We start from the raw sequence: 17,750 nt of genomic DNA on the forward strand, positions 1-17,750 counted from the left end.
TACCTTCGAGCCATGATTTAGTATTTCATTTCCATTGTCCATCAGTGACTAATTAAACTACATTTTGGAGATTACACATATTCATATGTAGGCTAACATCAGATATAAGCAAATTTGTTTAATTTGGTCCTTATACGAGGACTAAAGTTAATTTGATAGAAATTTTATTTATGTTATTTGATGCATGGTACATGTTTGTATTACTAATAAAGATTACAGTGATCCTCAAGGATTAAGTGAAAGGCAATTTAATATATTTTTTAAGTTTAGTATTATACTGAGAAAAACCGACACATTTCCTTTTCTTTCATCTGCCATGTCAATTTAGTTACCTAAAGCTGTAAATACATTATTCTCCCTACAGGCAAGAATGACTATAGAAACAGAGCATTGGTCCAGTGGTTTTGCAACAAGAGCAATCTGAACATTTCATTCCTATTTGTTACCACCCCTCAAAGACATAAGACTGCTGGATATTTTTTGGGGGTGGGGTGGGGAGATGGGTTTCGTGACAGGGTTTTTCTGTGGCTTTGGAGGCTGTCCTGGAAGTAGCTCTTTTTTTTTTTTTTAATTAGAAACAAGCTTCTTTTACATGTCAATCCCAGTCCCCTCTCCCTCCCCTCCTCCTCTGCTCCCCCACCCCCCATTCCAACCCCTTTCTGCTCCCTAGGGAGGGCGAGGCTTCCATGGAGGATCTTCAAAGTCAGTCATATTATTTGGAGCAGAGCCTAGACCCTCTCCCCTGTGTGTCTAGGCAGACAGAGTATCCCTCCATGTGGAGAGGGCTCACAAAGCCCATTCATATACTAGGGATAAATACTGATCCACTACCAGAGGCCCCAGAGATTCCCAGGCTTCCTAACTGACATCCTCACTCAGGGGGTCTGGAATAGTCCTATGCTGGTTTCCCAGCTATCAGTCTGGGGTCCATAAGCAACCCCTTGTTCAGGTCAGCTGTCCCTGTGGGTTTCTCCAGTCTGGTTCTGACCCCTTTACTCATTACTCCTCCCTCTCTGCAACTGGATTTGAGTTCAGCTCAGTGTTAGCTGTGGGTGTCTGCCTCTGCTTCCATCAGCTACCGGATGAAGGCTCTAGGATGGCATATAAGGTAGTCATCAATCTCATTATCAGAGGACATTTAAGGTAGCCTCCCAACCACTGCTTAAATTGTTAGTTGGGGTCAAACTCGTAGATCTCTGAACATTTCCCTAGTGCCAGAATTCTCTTTAAACCTATAATGGCTCCCTCTATTGTGGTATCTCTTTTTCTTGTTCTCCTCAATTCTTCCCCTGACTAAATCTTCGTTCTCTCATGTCCTCCTCTCCCCTCCTGCTTTCCCCCTCTTTCTGGAAGTAGCTCTTGTATACCAGGCTGGTCTTGAACTCACAGATCTGCCTGCCTCTACCTCTGGAGTGCTGGGAATAAAGGTGTGTGCCATCACTGCCCGGGACTGCTGGATATTTTTAAAATAGATCACAAAAAGTGTTAATAAGAAAGTTTTCTATTCAAGTAGGAACAGTGTATTACAGACTCATTAGTCTTTAGCATGATTTATATAACAATTAAAAAAACAACAACAAAAAAAAACGTTATCAACTCTTACTACACTTCTTTACTTCTGAGAATTAAAGCTTAATATTAACCAAAATGGCTATAACTGGATTCTTTCCCCACTCCCCCAAGACACAGTCTCTCTGTGTAGCCCTGGCTGTCCTGGAACTGGATCTGTATGTAGACCAGACTGGCATCTAACTCAGAGATCCTGCCTCTGCCTCCCAGTGCTGGGATTAAAGATGTGCACCACCACTGCCTGGCTATAACTGGATATTTTAAATCACCAATTTAAAAGAAAATTTCTTTTGTTGATTTGGTAAGTTCTCTTAGAGAAGTATCCAAGTACAGTTGGCTCAATGAAGAAAATTTCTTTTGTTACTTGGTAAGTCCCCTCAGAGAAGCACCCAAGTGCCGTTTGTTCAAATGTTGTCAACCTTGGCTATCATTGTCACATTTCATAATACTCCTGTTTGTATGCTAAAGTTAAATTGCCTCAACTGCACAAACTCCAAGGACACCTTTATGTGTGAAAACCCACTATATTTTCAAAAACTCTTGGAATGGAAAGGAACATGTTATTTCAAAGAAAAGAAACATTCAGGACTGCTAAACAATGGGTCAAAACTAAAGAGCAAGGATTTAGCTTATTGGTAGAGTATTTGCTAGCATGTGTGAGATTAGAGGTTCAATCCCCAGCAGTAAGGAAAACAACAAAAACCCCAAAACAATCACTGGGTGGTTGTGGTGCACACCTTTAATCCCAGCAATAGGGAGGCAGAGGCAGGCAGATCTCTCTGAGTTGGAGACCAGCCTGCTCTACAAGAGCTACTTCCAGGGCAGCCTCCAAAGCCACAGAGAAACCCTGTCTTGAAAAACCAAAACAAACCCAAAACAAAACAAAAACAAACCAACAACCCTGAAGAACACAACAGTCTGGTACAATCACATAAATTCAAATAACTTGTTTAAATTTAACTTTGTAACATAGAGTCACTTGCCTTCTCTGGTAGCACGATGACTAGGAGAGCAACTGTAAACTAGATCTTGAAACATATTAACTAAGTAAAGTCAGAAGATATTACAACACTTTACTACTACAATACAAAGTAAATCATTGTTATGGGTAATCTATTTGAAAAGCATTCCAAATACAAAAATTTTAAGCAAAAGGAAAAAAACATAAAGATTCTCTTAGGCACCCAATGACCAATTTCTCATGTAGTTTCTGCTTTAAAAAAAAAAATATGGCACAGGGCGAGCGATGGTGGCACATCCTTTTGATCCCAGCACTTGGGAGGCAGAGGTAGGCGGATCTCTCAGCCTGGTCTATGGAGTGAATTCCAGCATAAGCTCCAAAGCTACACAGAGAAACCCTGTCTTGAAAAATAAAAATAAGTAAATAAATAAATAAAAATAAAATGCCTAGAGGGCAGCAAGATGGTTTAGTGCATAAGGGTACTCAGCATTCTAATCTGCCTGCCTCAGTTCAATCCCTGAGGCCAACATGATAAAAAGAGAGAACTGACTTTTGCAACTTGTACCACTGTCCTCTAACCTCCCAAAGTGTGCCATGGCACTTGTGTGAGCCACCCCCCTTAAGTAAATGTGATAAAACAAACAAAAATAGCTATAAACTACTATTTTAAACCACTGTGTAGATGAACACCCCTACAATACTCAACAGCAGAAGAGATTTTGAGGCTGTAACAATACCCTATGCACATGAACAACAAATTCATTCTCAAAATACAAAAATAAACAAGAATACAAAAATTAAATTTAATGTAACAAAATATAGACATATGACATACAATCTTAGTAGCTTTACATATTCTCTATCTACGCCTCACAACTCCATAGATTAAGCATTACCATCCCCATCACACAGATGAGGAAACCTAACGGAGCCTCACAAAGCAAACTACTAGTAAAGAATGTGGTCTCCTGTATTTTCACCAGTCCTTCCCTGGTGAAGGGACCTAAGAATATTGCATAAATTACTAATTATCAAATTTCTGGAAATATGCCAGGCAACATATGCTACAAGAACTTCATGGATTAGCTAATAAACTTATGACACATAAAAAAACAAAAACAAAAACTAACAACACATAACCAGATTCCTTCTTTATCCAAATTAATGAATGGGTCTATTTCACTTTGGTATCTACTTGCATTATTTTGAGAATATGGCAGTTTCCTAAAACTTCTAGGAAGAAGAAATAGTCCATCAAAAAGCAGTTTTTTTTTTTTTTCAGAACATTTACCATAGAAACTAGTAAATCTTAGAAATGAGGTGGTATGTAGCTGTGTATATTATAGACTATCGGATCCATTAAAGTCATATTCTCCTAGGCCAAAAAGCAGAGCGGAACTTCAGAAGATGGGCACACTATCAGAACCTGATGCAATTATAGGTAAATTCCCTAAAAATATAGCTAAAGATGAAAAATTTTGAGGATGTTTGTTCAGTTGAATGTGTAGCTACATAAACCTATTGATTCAAGTATTACAAAAAGGGACTTCCAGTTTGACTTTAGCCATCTTTTCATGACTCAATGCTCTTGAAATCAATTGCATTTAAATTTATGGAGTTTCCTTAGCTGGATGGCGGTCGCAAGCACCTTTAATCCCAGCACTTGGGAGGCAGAGGCAGGCGAATCTCTGTGAGTTCAAGGCCAGCCTGGTCTACAAAATGAGTTCCAGGACAGCCAGTGCTACACACAGAGAAACCCTGACTCGAACACCTCCTTCCCCCGAAAAGATGAAGGGTGAATTCTTTAAAATCACCCCGGGAAACTATAACCTTAGGGGTGAGGTGTACATGTTTGTTCATATTCATTCATGCTGGAAATTCTTCTTTTATTCTTCAAAAAAGAAAAAAAACAGCTTATTTAGTGAAGATACCTCTTCACCTCTAACTAGTTTAGGAGACTTGCTATCTCAAGACCCAATACACAAGGGTCAAAACAGTCAGGCCCAATTTGTTTATCTAGAAAAGCAAGTTCAAACAACAGTGACACTCTGTTGAACGTAATAACAACAAAATTGTGTGTGTGTGTGGGAGAAAGAACAGAAAAGACTTCCCAACACGCAGGGATGTAAAGGGGTGAGGGGGGCGAACAAAATCATAACGTCCCTGTAGGACCATCAGCGACCAAGGCTCTGACAGTCATTCAACTTTCTTGCTAATTTCTCCACTACGTTTTTTTTTTTTTTTTTCCTAGCTGTACAGACACGACGTGCTGTTTCCTTTTCGGTGTGTGTGACAATTCCCCGGAGCGGGGCTAGCAACCCCGGGGCATCTGCGCCGGGCCCCGGAAAACAGTTCCGCGAACGGCCCCTGCTCCAGCCCGGCCTGGCTGTGGCTGCTTCTCCCCTCGGTCCTCCCCGGATCTCCAGGGCGCACAAGAGCAGCAGCTGCATCAGGGACGCTCGGGGAACCTGTCCCCAGTTCCCCCGCTAGGCCTCAAGGGGTTGGCGCTGCACATGGCCCCCGGCGAGGCTGCGGGCACGGCGCGGTGGAAGCGGCGGGCGGGCTCGCCTCAGAAACCCACGGCCCAGGCGGGCTGGCGGGGAGGGACGCTGTCTCCTCAGCGCGTCGCTCCCTGGCTGCCTCAATCTCCCGCTCCGTTAGCGCTACCGGTCGGCGGGCGGGGGAGGGGAGCGAGCGCGTTATTCCCGGGACGCCGCGGGGGAGGGGACCGCATCGCTTACCCGCGTTACTGAGGAGAAGGAGCAGGAGGAGGCGGCGTGAGCGCGGCGCGGCGGGGCGACGGCGGGGCCGGCTGGTTGCAAGGAAGAGTCTCACGGAAGGGAATTAACCCCATCACCAGCCCGGACACCGGCTCCAGCGGCAGCCGCGGCGGCAGGATCCCGCCCCTTCCCACCACGCACTAGTCCCGCCTCTCCGTTCGCGTTGACGGGTAGCCGGCTCCCTCATACGCTAGATGAACATTGAGTGACATAAAGTCTATCCAATCAACGTTTAAAAACCACTTTAGCTCCACCCCACTGTCGCTGCGGGGCCGCGTTAGAACTGCGCTAAATCTATCTCCACCCCTAGAAGACAAAGAACCAATCCCTGGCAAGCGATCGTCCTTGAAGGACGCAAGAGTCAACCAATGACGAAGCTAGGAGGACAGCCATTTTGCCCACTTGTGAAAGAACCACCTTTTCCCACGAGTAGGACCCTGAGGTAGTCGAGTTCCGGGAGATTTTAATCACTGGGGATATGGAAACAACTATATTTCTTCAGAGAATATTTGTAGAGGTTCTAAGGATGAAATGAGAATTTTTGTCCTTCATGTAGGAGATGTGGGAAGGCTTTAAACATGAGGCTCCTCCCCTTAGCGGTAAAGGATTGCAAGCGGAACACCTGGTTTCTCCAGTCTTAGTGGTGGAGAGCAGGACTACTGAGCACTTTGACTTATGGAACTACAGTTCCCAAGATGCTTTGCGAACCCCCATAACAATTTTCTCCACTTGCTTCCTGTTGCGTCTCATGGGAATTGTAGTTCTTGAAAGGTTACGGTGTGCCCCTCTTCTCCAAATGGGTAGGGAAACCTTTTGAATAATTTGGACTTATGAATGAGGTCGCAAAGTTGTAGTCCGGTCTTCTAGCCTCATTGAAGGAGGAGAGAAAATATAAAAGAAGGATGGGGAGTTTTCTCAGGACATCACAGGGTTTTATAGTGCTGGTATTTTAACTCTCCCACTTTCAGGTCATCCCAACGTCACTTCCGCTTAGGTGCCTACACTTGCAAAAAGCTTGGCGGGAGTTGGAGGTTCTAAAGCTAGTGCACCCGTTTTGTCGGTCTGGGAGTACTGTGTAGGCCAAAGGATTGGAAAGTGAATATACCGGGCTTGGTGCCTCATGCCTATCACAGCAGGAAGCCGAAAGATCGCCGTGAGTTGACAGCCTGCCGTACAGAGTGAGTTTTAGAATAGCTGGGACTACAGAATTGACTTTGTCTAAAATAAACACACACACAAGAGAAATGTGGAATGTCATGGGTGTAATTCCCGAGCCCCTAATGTGATTTCCTATCCTGTTTTTTATTCCTGCGGACCCAATGTTTCTTATCAGATCCGCTCACTAGTAGATTGCACCTCTCTTGAGTTTTTAGAGGACACTTTAATAATTTGCTTTAAACCGGGCGTTGGTGGCACATACCTTTAATCCCAGCACTCGGGAGGCAGAGGCAGGTGGATCTCTGTGAGTTCGAGACCAGCCTCATCTACAAGAGCTAGTTCCAGGACAGCCTCCAAAGCCACAGAGAAACCCTGTCTCGAAAAACAAAAACAAAAACAAAAAAAAAAAAAAAAATTAGCCTTTAGCCACTGTACGTGACGCAGCGTGGGTTTGTTTCCTTAGTTTGAGCTAATTCCTTCTGTTCAAACACTCTACAGAAGTTGCCTTTGAAGGAACAAAGCTCGGGTTGTTAGACTAATGGAATGGTCCCGAGTAACCCTTCCATAATATTAAGTGGCGACCAGGTGACACTTGTAATACTCCAATGACAAAAAGGCATCATCAAAAAAGCCTTCAGAATTCACAACCTAGTAAGCTTATTAAATGAGGCATACCAGATTGATCACCTCAAGCCTGAAGCTACTCAAAGTCTCTTCCATGGTTTTTAAGGAGACTTAGCCTTACAACTTTTCTTGTAAATATTTATTGAACACTGAGACTAGGTAGTGAGTATACCAGACTTAAAGGGTTCAATAGTGCACACAAAGGTTTTGTTTTGTTTTGTTTTGTTTTTTAGGAGTGAGGAAGAGAAAGATTAAACAAAATTAATGTTACTTGGTCTTTTAATATCTCCCTAAATCCATCCTCTTCATACTCATGTTTTGTGTGTTGGTTTGGTTTTCTCTTTGTTTTCTACTTTTAGATTTAAAAACCGTGTTTGTCTATTTCCATTATTTTTACAGAAGTATTGCCAAGTCTATGTCCAGTACTGATAAGAGGTGTTTGTACTCCACATAGATGAAACACCTAACTAGTGCAATCCTAGATGAAGAAATATATCAGTAACTTGTAGAAAGCCAGCACAGTCTTACTTTCTGTTTGTTAAGAAAAAAAAAGTCTTTGCTTTTTAATGTAATACTTCTGCATGTGTGAGTGCATGCATGTGTGTTAATGAACGCATCACTTCCTGAAGAACAGGCATGGTAAGCAGAAAGCCCCGTTGGGCTACTTCATTCCCATCGTGAAGTTAGAATATCCAGTGATGTTTAAGTATTAGGATCCCTAAAAGCTTAATTGGTTTTTATTCCCCATACCTCTTCCAGAGTAAATCAAGTCAATTAGTAGTAATAATGACAATCATATTACTATTTTGTCTGAGCCAAAAATGGGTTTAGTGTGTTTACATATTTCCTTGACACATATGTGATTTTTTGTTGTTGTTGTTTTTGATTTTTGGTTTTGAGACAGGCTTTTTCTGTGTAACAGTCCTGGCTGTTCTGGAACTGGCTTTGTAGACCAGGTTAGCCTTGAACTCACAAGGACCTGCCTGTGTCTGCCTCAGAGGGTGCTGGGATTAAAGATGTGCACCACTACACCTGGCTGAGACTGTCTGTCCTTAGTTGACACTTTGTGAGCATTCCTAGAATGTGTTGATTGCTTTGACTAGACCATCCCAGTTTGTTACCTTGCAGACTTTAACATGTCTAAATGGGTGCTGCCAAAACCCAGCTCTGAGGTTTTTTTTTTTTTTTTGAGTGCTGGAGATAGACTGAGGGCCTTGCATTAGCTACCTATGTGCTCTATCACTGTGTTACATCCTCAGCCTTGGTATTGTTTAATAACTGAAGAAAAGCTGGGAGGTGGTGGCTTACACCTTTAATCCCAACACTCGGGAGGCAAAGGCAGGTGGATCTCTGTGAGTTCAAAGCCAACCTGGTCTACAGAGTGAGTTCCAGGACAGCATCCAAAGTCACAGAGAAACCCTGTCTTGAACCTCCCCTCCCCTCCAAAAAAAAAAAAAAAAAAAAAAAAAAAAAAAAAAAAAAAAAACCTGAAGAAACTGGGGCCTCAGTAAGTGCAATAAGACTTTGAAGTCTGAACCCTTAGTCAAGGCAGTTTGAGACTGAGATACATATCTCGGTCTTTGATTTTCTTTTTCAGCCCTAAACCATTGCTTCTCACATGTTTATGAATCATGGAGTGCTGGTTTCCTATGTCATCAGAGTGCTGGGAATAAAGGCATTCACCACCATGCACAGCAGAAAAACACTATTTTTGTTTTGTTTTATTTTTTAAAGATTTATTTATTCTATGTGTTATGAGTGCACGTATGTATGTATGCCACATACATGCCTGTAAGAAGGCATTGGATTTCCTGAAACTAAAGTTCCAAATGGTTGTGAGCAACCATGTAGCTGCTGGGAATCCAACCTGGGTTCTCAGCAAAAGCATCAAGTTTTCTTAACCACTGACCCATTGCTCCAGAATCTCAGCAGGAAGACCTGTTTTAATGAAATGCTACTGTTTTATTTAAAACTCAATAGTTGACTGTGACAGTATCACTGTTACTTTTTATGGCTCCCTGTAGTCCAGAGTGTAGCTTAAATATTACCTGTTTCTTGCTAATGACTGTTTCCAGTTTCCAGTTAGGAAATTTTTTTATTACCATAGTGAAAGCATATAACAAAATCTGCCATCTTAAGTATTCTTAAGTGTAGAATTAATTACAGTGTATTAACCATTTGAACCTTGTTCTGTTTAACTTAATGTCTCCAGAATTCATTCATATAGGATGTGGTAGGATTTCCTTTGCAGTGCTGAATCCCTGATACTTTTCATGAATTTATCTATTGGTAGACGTTTAGGTTGCTTTTCTCTCTTGGCTTTCATGGCCAGTGCTGCAACTAACATGGGTGTGCAGAGTCTTTGTATATGTGTGTACATAAACTAAATTGTAAATTCTGTATGGAGATTAGAGCTTAACTGTGTAGTCAATTCTCTATTACTAATTGGGGCCAGAGAAGGTCATTGGGCTTGGCAGCAGGAATTTTAACTACTGGGCCATCTCACCTGCCCAACTTTTTGAATGCATGTTTAGCTGTAGAGCCTCTGTAATTCCTAATTGTTTTCCAGAAGAAATATTTCCATTTTCTTTACTCTTTGAGAGAACCTGTTTCCCATTTATTTGTGTGTTCGTGTATGTGTGGTATACAACTGCACTCCCTTGTGTGGGGTGCGTGTGGAGACGAGACTTTTATTCTTTCATGCCTTCGCCAATCTCCAACACATTTTTTACACAGTGTCTCTCACCAAACCTGAGGCTTCTAGTATCAGTTAGGCTAGCTGGCTTGGGAGCTGCCAGGACACTGTGGTCTTTGACATACTCCATCCCACCCCAGTGCTTGGGTTACAGTTTGCTTTTATATGGGTTCTGGAGGTCTGAATTCATGTCCTCAGTCTTGTACAGCAAACATGTTACCCACTGAACCATGGCCTCAGCCCCCCATTTTCCATCTCTTTACTCTGTCTAATCTGGTTGTAAAGTGATAACTTATTAATGCAATTTGTATCTATTTGAATCCCTCTGATCCTGAGTATGATATATATATATATATATATATATATATATATATATATATATATGTTTCTTGTAAGTAACCTGTTGCTGTCCTTGCATCATAATTTTAAAGAATTTTAGTTTTTTTTTTTTTTAGTTTGTCACCTATTTAGGGAATCTTTACTCACATTGAAAACTTTCTTTTTAACTTTTAAATGCTGTTTTTCCCAAAATGAGTTTAAATTATTTTAGTGTTCAATTTTAACAGTGATATCAAAAGTAGTTTCCCTTCTCCAGTGAACAAAAAATCTATTGTTAAATTTTTTCCATATTTTGTAGTTACTTGTATTATTCTTTGGTATAATGAACAAAACTGGGATTATTTTGTAAAGTGCTAGGATTTAACATGTGGCTTCTGCTTTCTATCACTGAACTAGCTTTTAGTCATGTTTTGTTTTTGTTTTTAGATGATCCTCAAGTAGCTCAGGATAGTGTTGAACTCTCTATGTGTCGGAGGCTGACCTTAAACTCCTGGTTTTCCTGCCTCTACCTCTCTAGTGTTGGGATTAAAGGCAGATGATAAGCACTCCTTAAATATTGTCAGATGAGTGATCTGGGAGCAATGTTGTAGAATGGGAAAGTTCAGACTTTTACATCAGACCAGTCTAAGTCCTGGACTGGGTATCATTAATAGCTCAGAATGAATTTTAATATGCAGATAACAGTATTTTGTAGGCCAGTGAAATGGCATAGTGGATAAGGGCACTTACTGCGAAGGCTGAGGATCTGGGATTAGTGGAAAGACAGTTGCCCCCAAATGTTCACAGATGTTTGGTGCTCTCAAGAACACACCACTGGAAAAATAAATATAAAAATAAAACAAAAAAACCCCAAAACTATATACTTTGTAAGTTGCTTTGAGAATTACAGGTTTTATAAAATTCCTTAGCATAGTGCGTCCATGGAAGAGATTATCCTATAAGTGGGAATTGGTGTGGTATTGATGGTATATTGGTGAGCATAACTGCCTTCCAATAAATGGGAGTTATTTTATCATTCTTCTGAAAAAAGTTGCCTATGGATGAAAGGTATCTTAGCTTTTAAAGTAATTGATATTTGATATGCTAGCTTAGGAAGCCTTATGATAAGTGAGTCAGAAAATATTATGTAATTCTATGTTTATTGTAATCGATATACTATTTTATAATATTAAATTTTGTAAATTAAACATTCCAATTTATTAAATTTAGCCTTTGGTTTACTGATGACCTATAAATATAGTTATATCCGGTTTGGAGGATAGCTTAGCTATTAAGAGCACTGGCTCTAATCTTAATTACTCTGCAAAATGCACTAATTTATTTGTTTGAATTTAGTATATACTTTCTGTATACTACAGTGACTTCTACATGTAAGCATGCACAGCACTGTACTAGTCTCTTAATTCTCACCCTGCTGCATTTCTCAAGAACTCTAGTTACACACTAATTGCACACTAGCACTGTGCATGCTTACAGCCACAATTTATATCTTCTCATCCTTGGCTCCTGTTTTACCATGGTCCTCCTGACCTTTGAAACTTTATTTTTATTTATTGGTTAATTTTCTTTTTTCAGGCAGGATTTCTCTATGTAGCCCTGGCTGTCCTGGAACTCACTTTTTAGACCAGGCTGGTACTGAACTCAGAGATCTGCCTGCCTCTACCTCCCCAGTGCTGGGAATAAAGGCATGTGCACTACCACACCCAGCCTGTCCTTTGCAACTTTAATGAGAAGAATAATAGTGAACACTCAGTGCCAGGCACTTCTGGGTGTTTAATATTAGTAAACAAAACAGAAAGAAATCTTGAGTTGCTAGATTCATCTACTTCATAGGCTGATGAAGCAGGCAGACCCCAAATTCAAGGTCAGCATAGTTGACTTAGTCAGACCCTGTATTGAAATAAAAAGTAAAAGGAAGACTGTAGATACAGCTCACTGGTAGAGAGCCTGTTTAGCATACACAAGGAAGGCCTTTTCTTCTTGGTTCGTCCTCACTACGAAAAAAGCAAAAAGCCCAGTAAACCTCTGCCTTCATGAAGCTATATTCACATTAAGAGAAACAGAATAAACAGCAAAAGATGTTAATTATATAGTACTTTGTAAGCTGATAGAGGCTATCAGGTAGAAAAAAAAAAGTGAGGCAGGCTAGAGCTATGGGGAGTTAGAATTTAAAGAGGGTGGCTAAGTTACTTATTGGTAAAATGACCAATTAGAAGAATGTGAAGGACACCAGGGAGGCAGTCATACAGGCATCTGGGGGTAGAATGATATTCAGACAGATCATCTAGTGCCAAGTTGTGACCTGAAAGTACAAGAACATTAGCATGATAAAAATAGGTAAGTGATGGAGAGGTGATGGCAGTGGGGGACAGATGGTGTAAGAGATTGAAAGCCAGTAGTGGGACTGAGATATGAGTAAAGGCAAGAACTATTCTCAGAAATGGCACCATCAAATGGTGCTTTTTAGAGTACCTCACTGGCTGTTGTATTGAAAGAAGGATTAAGGCAAAGGTGGACACAGGCAATTTTAATATACAGTTAAATTTCCCTAGAAGTTCTGACTAGAGACAGTGATGGCTCAGATCAGGCAAGTAGATCTGTAAATGATTAGAAATGGTGATATTCTGGATATAATTAGAATGTAGAGTCAACAGGAGTTGCTGGTGGATGGGTGTGCAATTTTAGACAGAATGGCGTGTGAGTAGTACCTGGATGGATACAATGAATAAGGCCATAAATGAAACAAAGATTAGGGCAGAGAGTTAGAATTCTATTTTGGAAACTTTGAGATGCCTATTAGCCAGGTAGAGATGTCTAGTTAGATAAGTGAATCTGAAGTTTAAGAGTGTTCCTCATATATAGATGTGGAAGTTGTTGTCTCAGAAATAATATTTAAAACCATGAGTAAGATAACAGGCAGGAATAAAGAAAGCTACTAGGAACCGAGCTCTGGTCCATCTGCCATAAAAGTAGACCAGAAGTGAATTTTAGACTTGGGAGAATTAAGCAGTAAGGTGGGATGAGAACTGTGAGGATTCTGTGTTCTAGAATCCAGTGAAACTAGGATGAAATGAGGAGGGTGGTGCAATGGAAGGATCATAAGACGAGGACTCATAATTCCTTTCCTGTGTCTTCCTTTTCTTCCCAAGCCAGGGTTTTTGTATGTGCTGTACTTCTTCCAAGAACTCTTTTTGATCCCTTCTGCTTTGTTAGTAAGTTTATTATCCAGCTTCAATTTTAATATATAATATACATATTAACATATTAAATAACATGCATATAATATATTAAAATATATAAAGGATATATATTTTTTTTGGGGTGGGGGAGGGGGGTTCGAGACAGGGTTTCTCTGTAGCTTTGGAGGCTGTCCTGGAAGTAGCTCTTGTAGACCAGGCTGGTTTTGAACTCACAGAGATCCTCCTACCTCTGCCTCCCGAGTGCTGGGACTAAAGGCGTGCACCACCACCACTCCCTGGTTTATATATTCTTCTAAATCCCCAGATCTAAGAAAACAAGTCCCTGTTCTATCTTAGCTTAATACCAAGTACTTCCCTATAGAAAATTTTCAAAGAGCATCTATATTTTCTATTATATAGCCAGAGTTCAGCAGAGTCTATTCTATGTGTACACTGAGACTCATACTTCTTAATGCACAGCACCGTAGAATTCAAGAAGTTTGGTGTTAAGCATTTTTAATTATGGTTCTCTTTAGGACAAATATTCAGACTATTAAAAACAGATATTTTGACTGTGATTTAGCTACAAAGCAGAATGTACCACCGTGGCATATTTGCAATGATGAACAGAGGAAAGACCTACACCTTTGCCTTGATTCTGCCGTATTTTGGCTATATGGTCTGAAAATTTTACCTTTCTGAATTTTATCATTCTAGACCTTCAGTGTTCACTGGCACATCATTTCCCTCTGCCCTCTATTTGAGAAAAGTTTATACCATATAGCTCTGGCTGGCCTGGAACTCAGTGTATAGTTCAGGCTGGCCCTCTGAGTGTTTCCACTACTATGCCCAGTGTAAGTCTTACTTTGTAAGAATTATTTAAAAGTAAATTCCACTAAATCTTTATGTCCTCAAATTTACCTAGACAATAACTGTTGTTTTGATTGTTTTATTTTATGTGTTGGGTCATACACAAAGTTCAAAGGAAAAATTTGTATACTCGTTTTTTTCCTTTTTACATGGGGCCTGGGGATGAAACCTCAGGCTTGTGGGGCAAGCACTTTTACCCACTGAGCCATCTTCCCAAATAATTTTTTTTCCTTTCTTTGTTTCTTGTGATCTCTCCCAAATAATTTTTAAATCACGTTAAGACATGCATTCATTTTTTTTTTCTAAACAAATTATCTGGAATTTTACCTCAGTAGTAGAGCACTTTTTTTAGCATTTGCAACCCTGGGTTTAGTTCACAGCACCATAATAGAAAAAAAAATATTCAAAAGGCTTGAATGTTACTATTTTTGTAAAAATCCAGTTGACATATGATTTTTTTTTTCAGTCTGTATTTATTTGCTTGAAATGGGTATGGCTATATTATGTTTGAAAATGAAATAGAGGCATTTTTGGACTCAGCTACCTGAGTTTTCTCAGCAGCATACTCAGGGAACATGATTTAAGTAGTCTATATGTAGCTAGTATTCTAGAGCTAGGTGTAAGTGATGTCATTGCATGCCTGTGAGATTCTGCAGTATGGTTAATAATGTCTTCCCTTACCCTTTTGTTTGTTGTGGTTCCTTGTTTTCAGGCTCACCATGCCTACAGCTGGTAACAAAAAGAAGGCTCCTGCACCTCAGATTTCTTGTTTAACGAGTGAATCAACTATACAGCTGGATTTTTTACCTTACAAGCTCAGAGAAAAGCTGCTTCCTTTCCAAAAAGATGGTATCATTTTTGCCCTCAGAAGAGATGGCAGGTAAAGTACTTTGAGAATACATGCTAAAAATTACAAAAAAAAAAAAAAAATTGCTAAAAAGCCAAACTCTGCTTAATCCATTCTTTTCAAATATCTCATTTTTTTTTTATTTTTTATAGTGAAATTTTTCTATAGTGAAAGAAATAGACTTTATCCATAATCTGTAATTGACTTACAGTTGAGGTAGTTATACATTGAATAATGCTGTGTTTTAAATGCATTTGATTTATTTATACTTGCTGTATGTGTATGCCAGAGTACACTTGTTGAGGTCAGCTTGCCAGAATCACCATGTGAGTTCTGGGGAATCAAACTCAGGTCTTCTGGTATCTTGTTTTTAAATTTTTATTTATTTAATTTTATTTTGTTGTTGGTTTTGTTTGTTTGTTTGTTTTTGTTTTTTGAGTCAGGGTTTCTCTGTAGCTTTGGAGGCTGTCCTGGAACTTGCTCAGTAGACCAGGATGGCCTGAAACTCACAGATAAGTCTGCCTCTGCCTCCCGAGTGCTGGCATTAAAGGTGTGCGCCACTGTATCCAGCTTCAGGTATCTTAAATCTGAGTTACTAAGTACTCTCAGGATTTCATATTGATAGCTTTCTTGAATATATACTGTTCATTTCACACACACAAACACACACACACACACACACACACACACACACACACACACACACACACACGTCTCTATCACATTTTATTTTATTTTTTTAGTTTAAAATAACAACCTTTTGGTGTTTATATTACTTCTTACATTTTTTTGCTACTTTTCAAACTTCATTGTATTGGTTACCCCTTCACTTGTTGCTGTGACGGATAGCTGACAAAATGAGGGAGAAGTTTATTTTGGTTCACAATTGGGAAGGTACTGTCTATCCTGATGCGGGAGAGCATAAAGGGGTAGCTTGTTGAGTGGTTAAGAAGGAAGTAGGGCTCCGTGATAACCTTAGTCTTGCCCCCAGCAGCTACTTTCTCCAGCTGTGCCCTACCTCAGCATGGTCCATCACCTCCCAGAGCCGTACCACTAAGTGGGATCAAGTGTCTGAACACTTGAGTTTTGTGTTTGAACTGTAACAATTTATGTGATCTTCTCTGTTAAATCAGACCATCGCATTGTTTTCCTTGTCCTTTCTTTTTTCTTTTCTTTCCTTTTTTTTTTTTTTTTTTTTTTTTTTTTGTCGTTTTTTCAAGACAGGGTTTCTCTGTGTAGCTTTGGAGGCTGTCCTGGAACTTGCTCTTGTAGACCAGGCTGGCCTCATACTCACACAGATCTGCCTGCCTCTGCTTCCCAAGTGCTGGGATCATAAGAGGTACATATACTCTGCTTTACTAAATACCACTTGCTTGTTTGGGTTATAAAAAAAAATGTACCACCACTGAAGCACTTAACAAAAAAATGTATTGTCTCTCACTTTCTAGAGGTTAGTAGTCCAAAATCAAGCTTTTGTCCAAGTTGATGTTTTCTGAGAGCCATGAAGAAAGGATCTATTTCAGGCCTGCCAGAACCTTTTCCCTATATTTTTAAAATTTATATTTATTTATTTATTTATTGTGTGTGGGTGTACTCACTGTGGCTTCCCACTCTACTGTCCTAATGTTACTTCCTGATCAGCATAAATTCTTTTTTTTAGTTTTTTTTTTTTTTTGGTTTTTCTTTTGGATTTTTCAAGGCAGGGTTTCTCTTTGACTTTGGAGCTGTCCAGGAAGTAGCTCTTGTAGACCAGGCTGGTCTCGAACTCACAGAGATTGCCTGCCTCTGCCTCCGACCACCACCCGGCTAAATTCTTACTTTTTTTATAATTTTATTTATTTATGCTTTTTTTTCTTTTTAATGTATGGGAGTACTCTGCGTGTATGCCTGCATGCCTGAAGAAGGCACTAGATCTCATTATAGATGGTTGGGAGCCACCATGTGGGTGCTGGGAATTGAAATCAGGACCTCTGAAAGAACAGCCAGTGCTCTTAACCTCTGAGCTATCTCTCCAGCCCCATTTTTATTAAAAAGAAAATCACATTTATCTATTTTCTGGTGCATATGTGCTATGGTGCACATGTAGAGATCACAGGATACCTTCTGGGAATCTCTTTCTCTCCTTCCACCATGTGGAACCTGGGCATCAAATTTAGGGCTCAGGCTTGGTATCAGCTGTATGTCTCTTTACTCATCTCTCTCTCTCTCTCTGTCTCTCTCTCTCTCTGTCTCTCTCTTTCTCTCTGTGTGTGTGCATGTCATGGGTCATGTGTCAAAGGACAGTTTGCTGGAGTTGTTTCTCTCCTTCTATCATATGGATCACAGGGATCAAACTCAGGTTGCTAGGCTTGGTGGCAAGCACCTTTACCCATTGACTAAGCCATCTCTCCAGAATCTAAAATTCTCCATTTTTACTACCATTTTTAGTAGGTTTTTTTTTTCCAGTAGTATTTTTATGGTTTGCAGTTTTTGCACATTTTTTTTTGTTTGTTTGTTTTAGAAATCTATGCCTGCTGCCCAGAAATGAAGAGGATAGCCTTCAGGCCACCTACCTTGTTTTAGGAATTTTTTTTTTTTTTTTTTTTTTTTGGTATTTCGAGACAGGGTTTCTCTATGTAGCTTTGGAGCCTATCCTGGCACTCGCTTTGGAGACCAGGCTGGCCTCGAACTCACAGAGATCTGCCTGCCTCTGCCTCCTGAGCGCTGGGATTAAAGGTGTGCGCCACCA

At 40.2% G+C, this 17,750-nt stretch overlaps 2 protein-coding genes across 13 annotated transcripts in view; one reads left to right on the forward strand and one right to left on the reverse strand.

Moving 5' to 3' along the window:
- Window positions 1–5,442, reverse strand: part of R3hdm1 (R3H domain containing 1) — a 129,058-nt gene extending 123,616 nt beyond the window's left edge. For 3 of the 7 annotated variants that reach the window (XM_027417747.2, XM_027417742.2, XM_027417750.2), the window contains exon 1: window positions 5,272–5,442. The gene's annotated coding sequence lies outside the window, so the exon portion shown is untranslated. The remainder of the gene's footprint in view (window positions 1–5,271) is intronic. The other 4 variants (XM_027417743.2, XM_027417745.2, XM_027417748.2 and 1 more) reach the window with 2 other exon arrangements.
- A 797-nt stretch (window positions 5,443–6,239) lies between these two features.
- The window catches only part of Zranb3 (zinc finger RANBP2-type containing 3), a 160,012-nt gene continuing 148,501 nt past the window's right edge, over window positions 6,240–17,750 (forward strand). The window contains exons 1-2 of one of the 6 annotated variants that reach the window (XM_035445406.1): window positions 6,240–6,488; window positions 14,888–15,055. In XM_035445406.1, the coding sequence (XP_035301297.1) occupies window positions 14,895–15,055 (161 nt within the window). In that variant the 5' untranslated portion in view covers window positions 6,240–6,488; window positions 14,888–14,894. Of the gene's footprint in view, window positions 6,489–13,320; window positions 13,339–14,887; window positions 15,056–17,750 lie in introns of those variants that run through there. The other 5 variants (XM_035445410.1, XM_027417752.2, XM_035445407.1 and 2 more) reach the window with 5 other exon arrangements.

The sequence above is a fragment of the Cricetulus griseus genome, chromosome 5 (genome assembly GCF_003668045.3).
Source record: "Cricetulus griseus strain 17A/GY chromosome 5, alternate assembly CriGri-PICRH-1.0, whole genome shotgun sequence".
NCBI classification, from domain to species: Eukaryota; Metazoa; Chordata; class Mammalia; order Rodentia; family Cricetidae; genus Cricetulus; species Cricetulus griseus.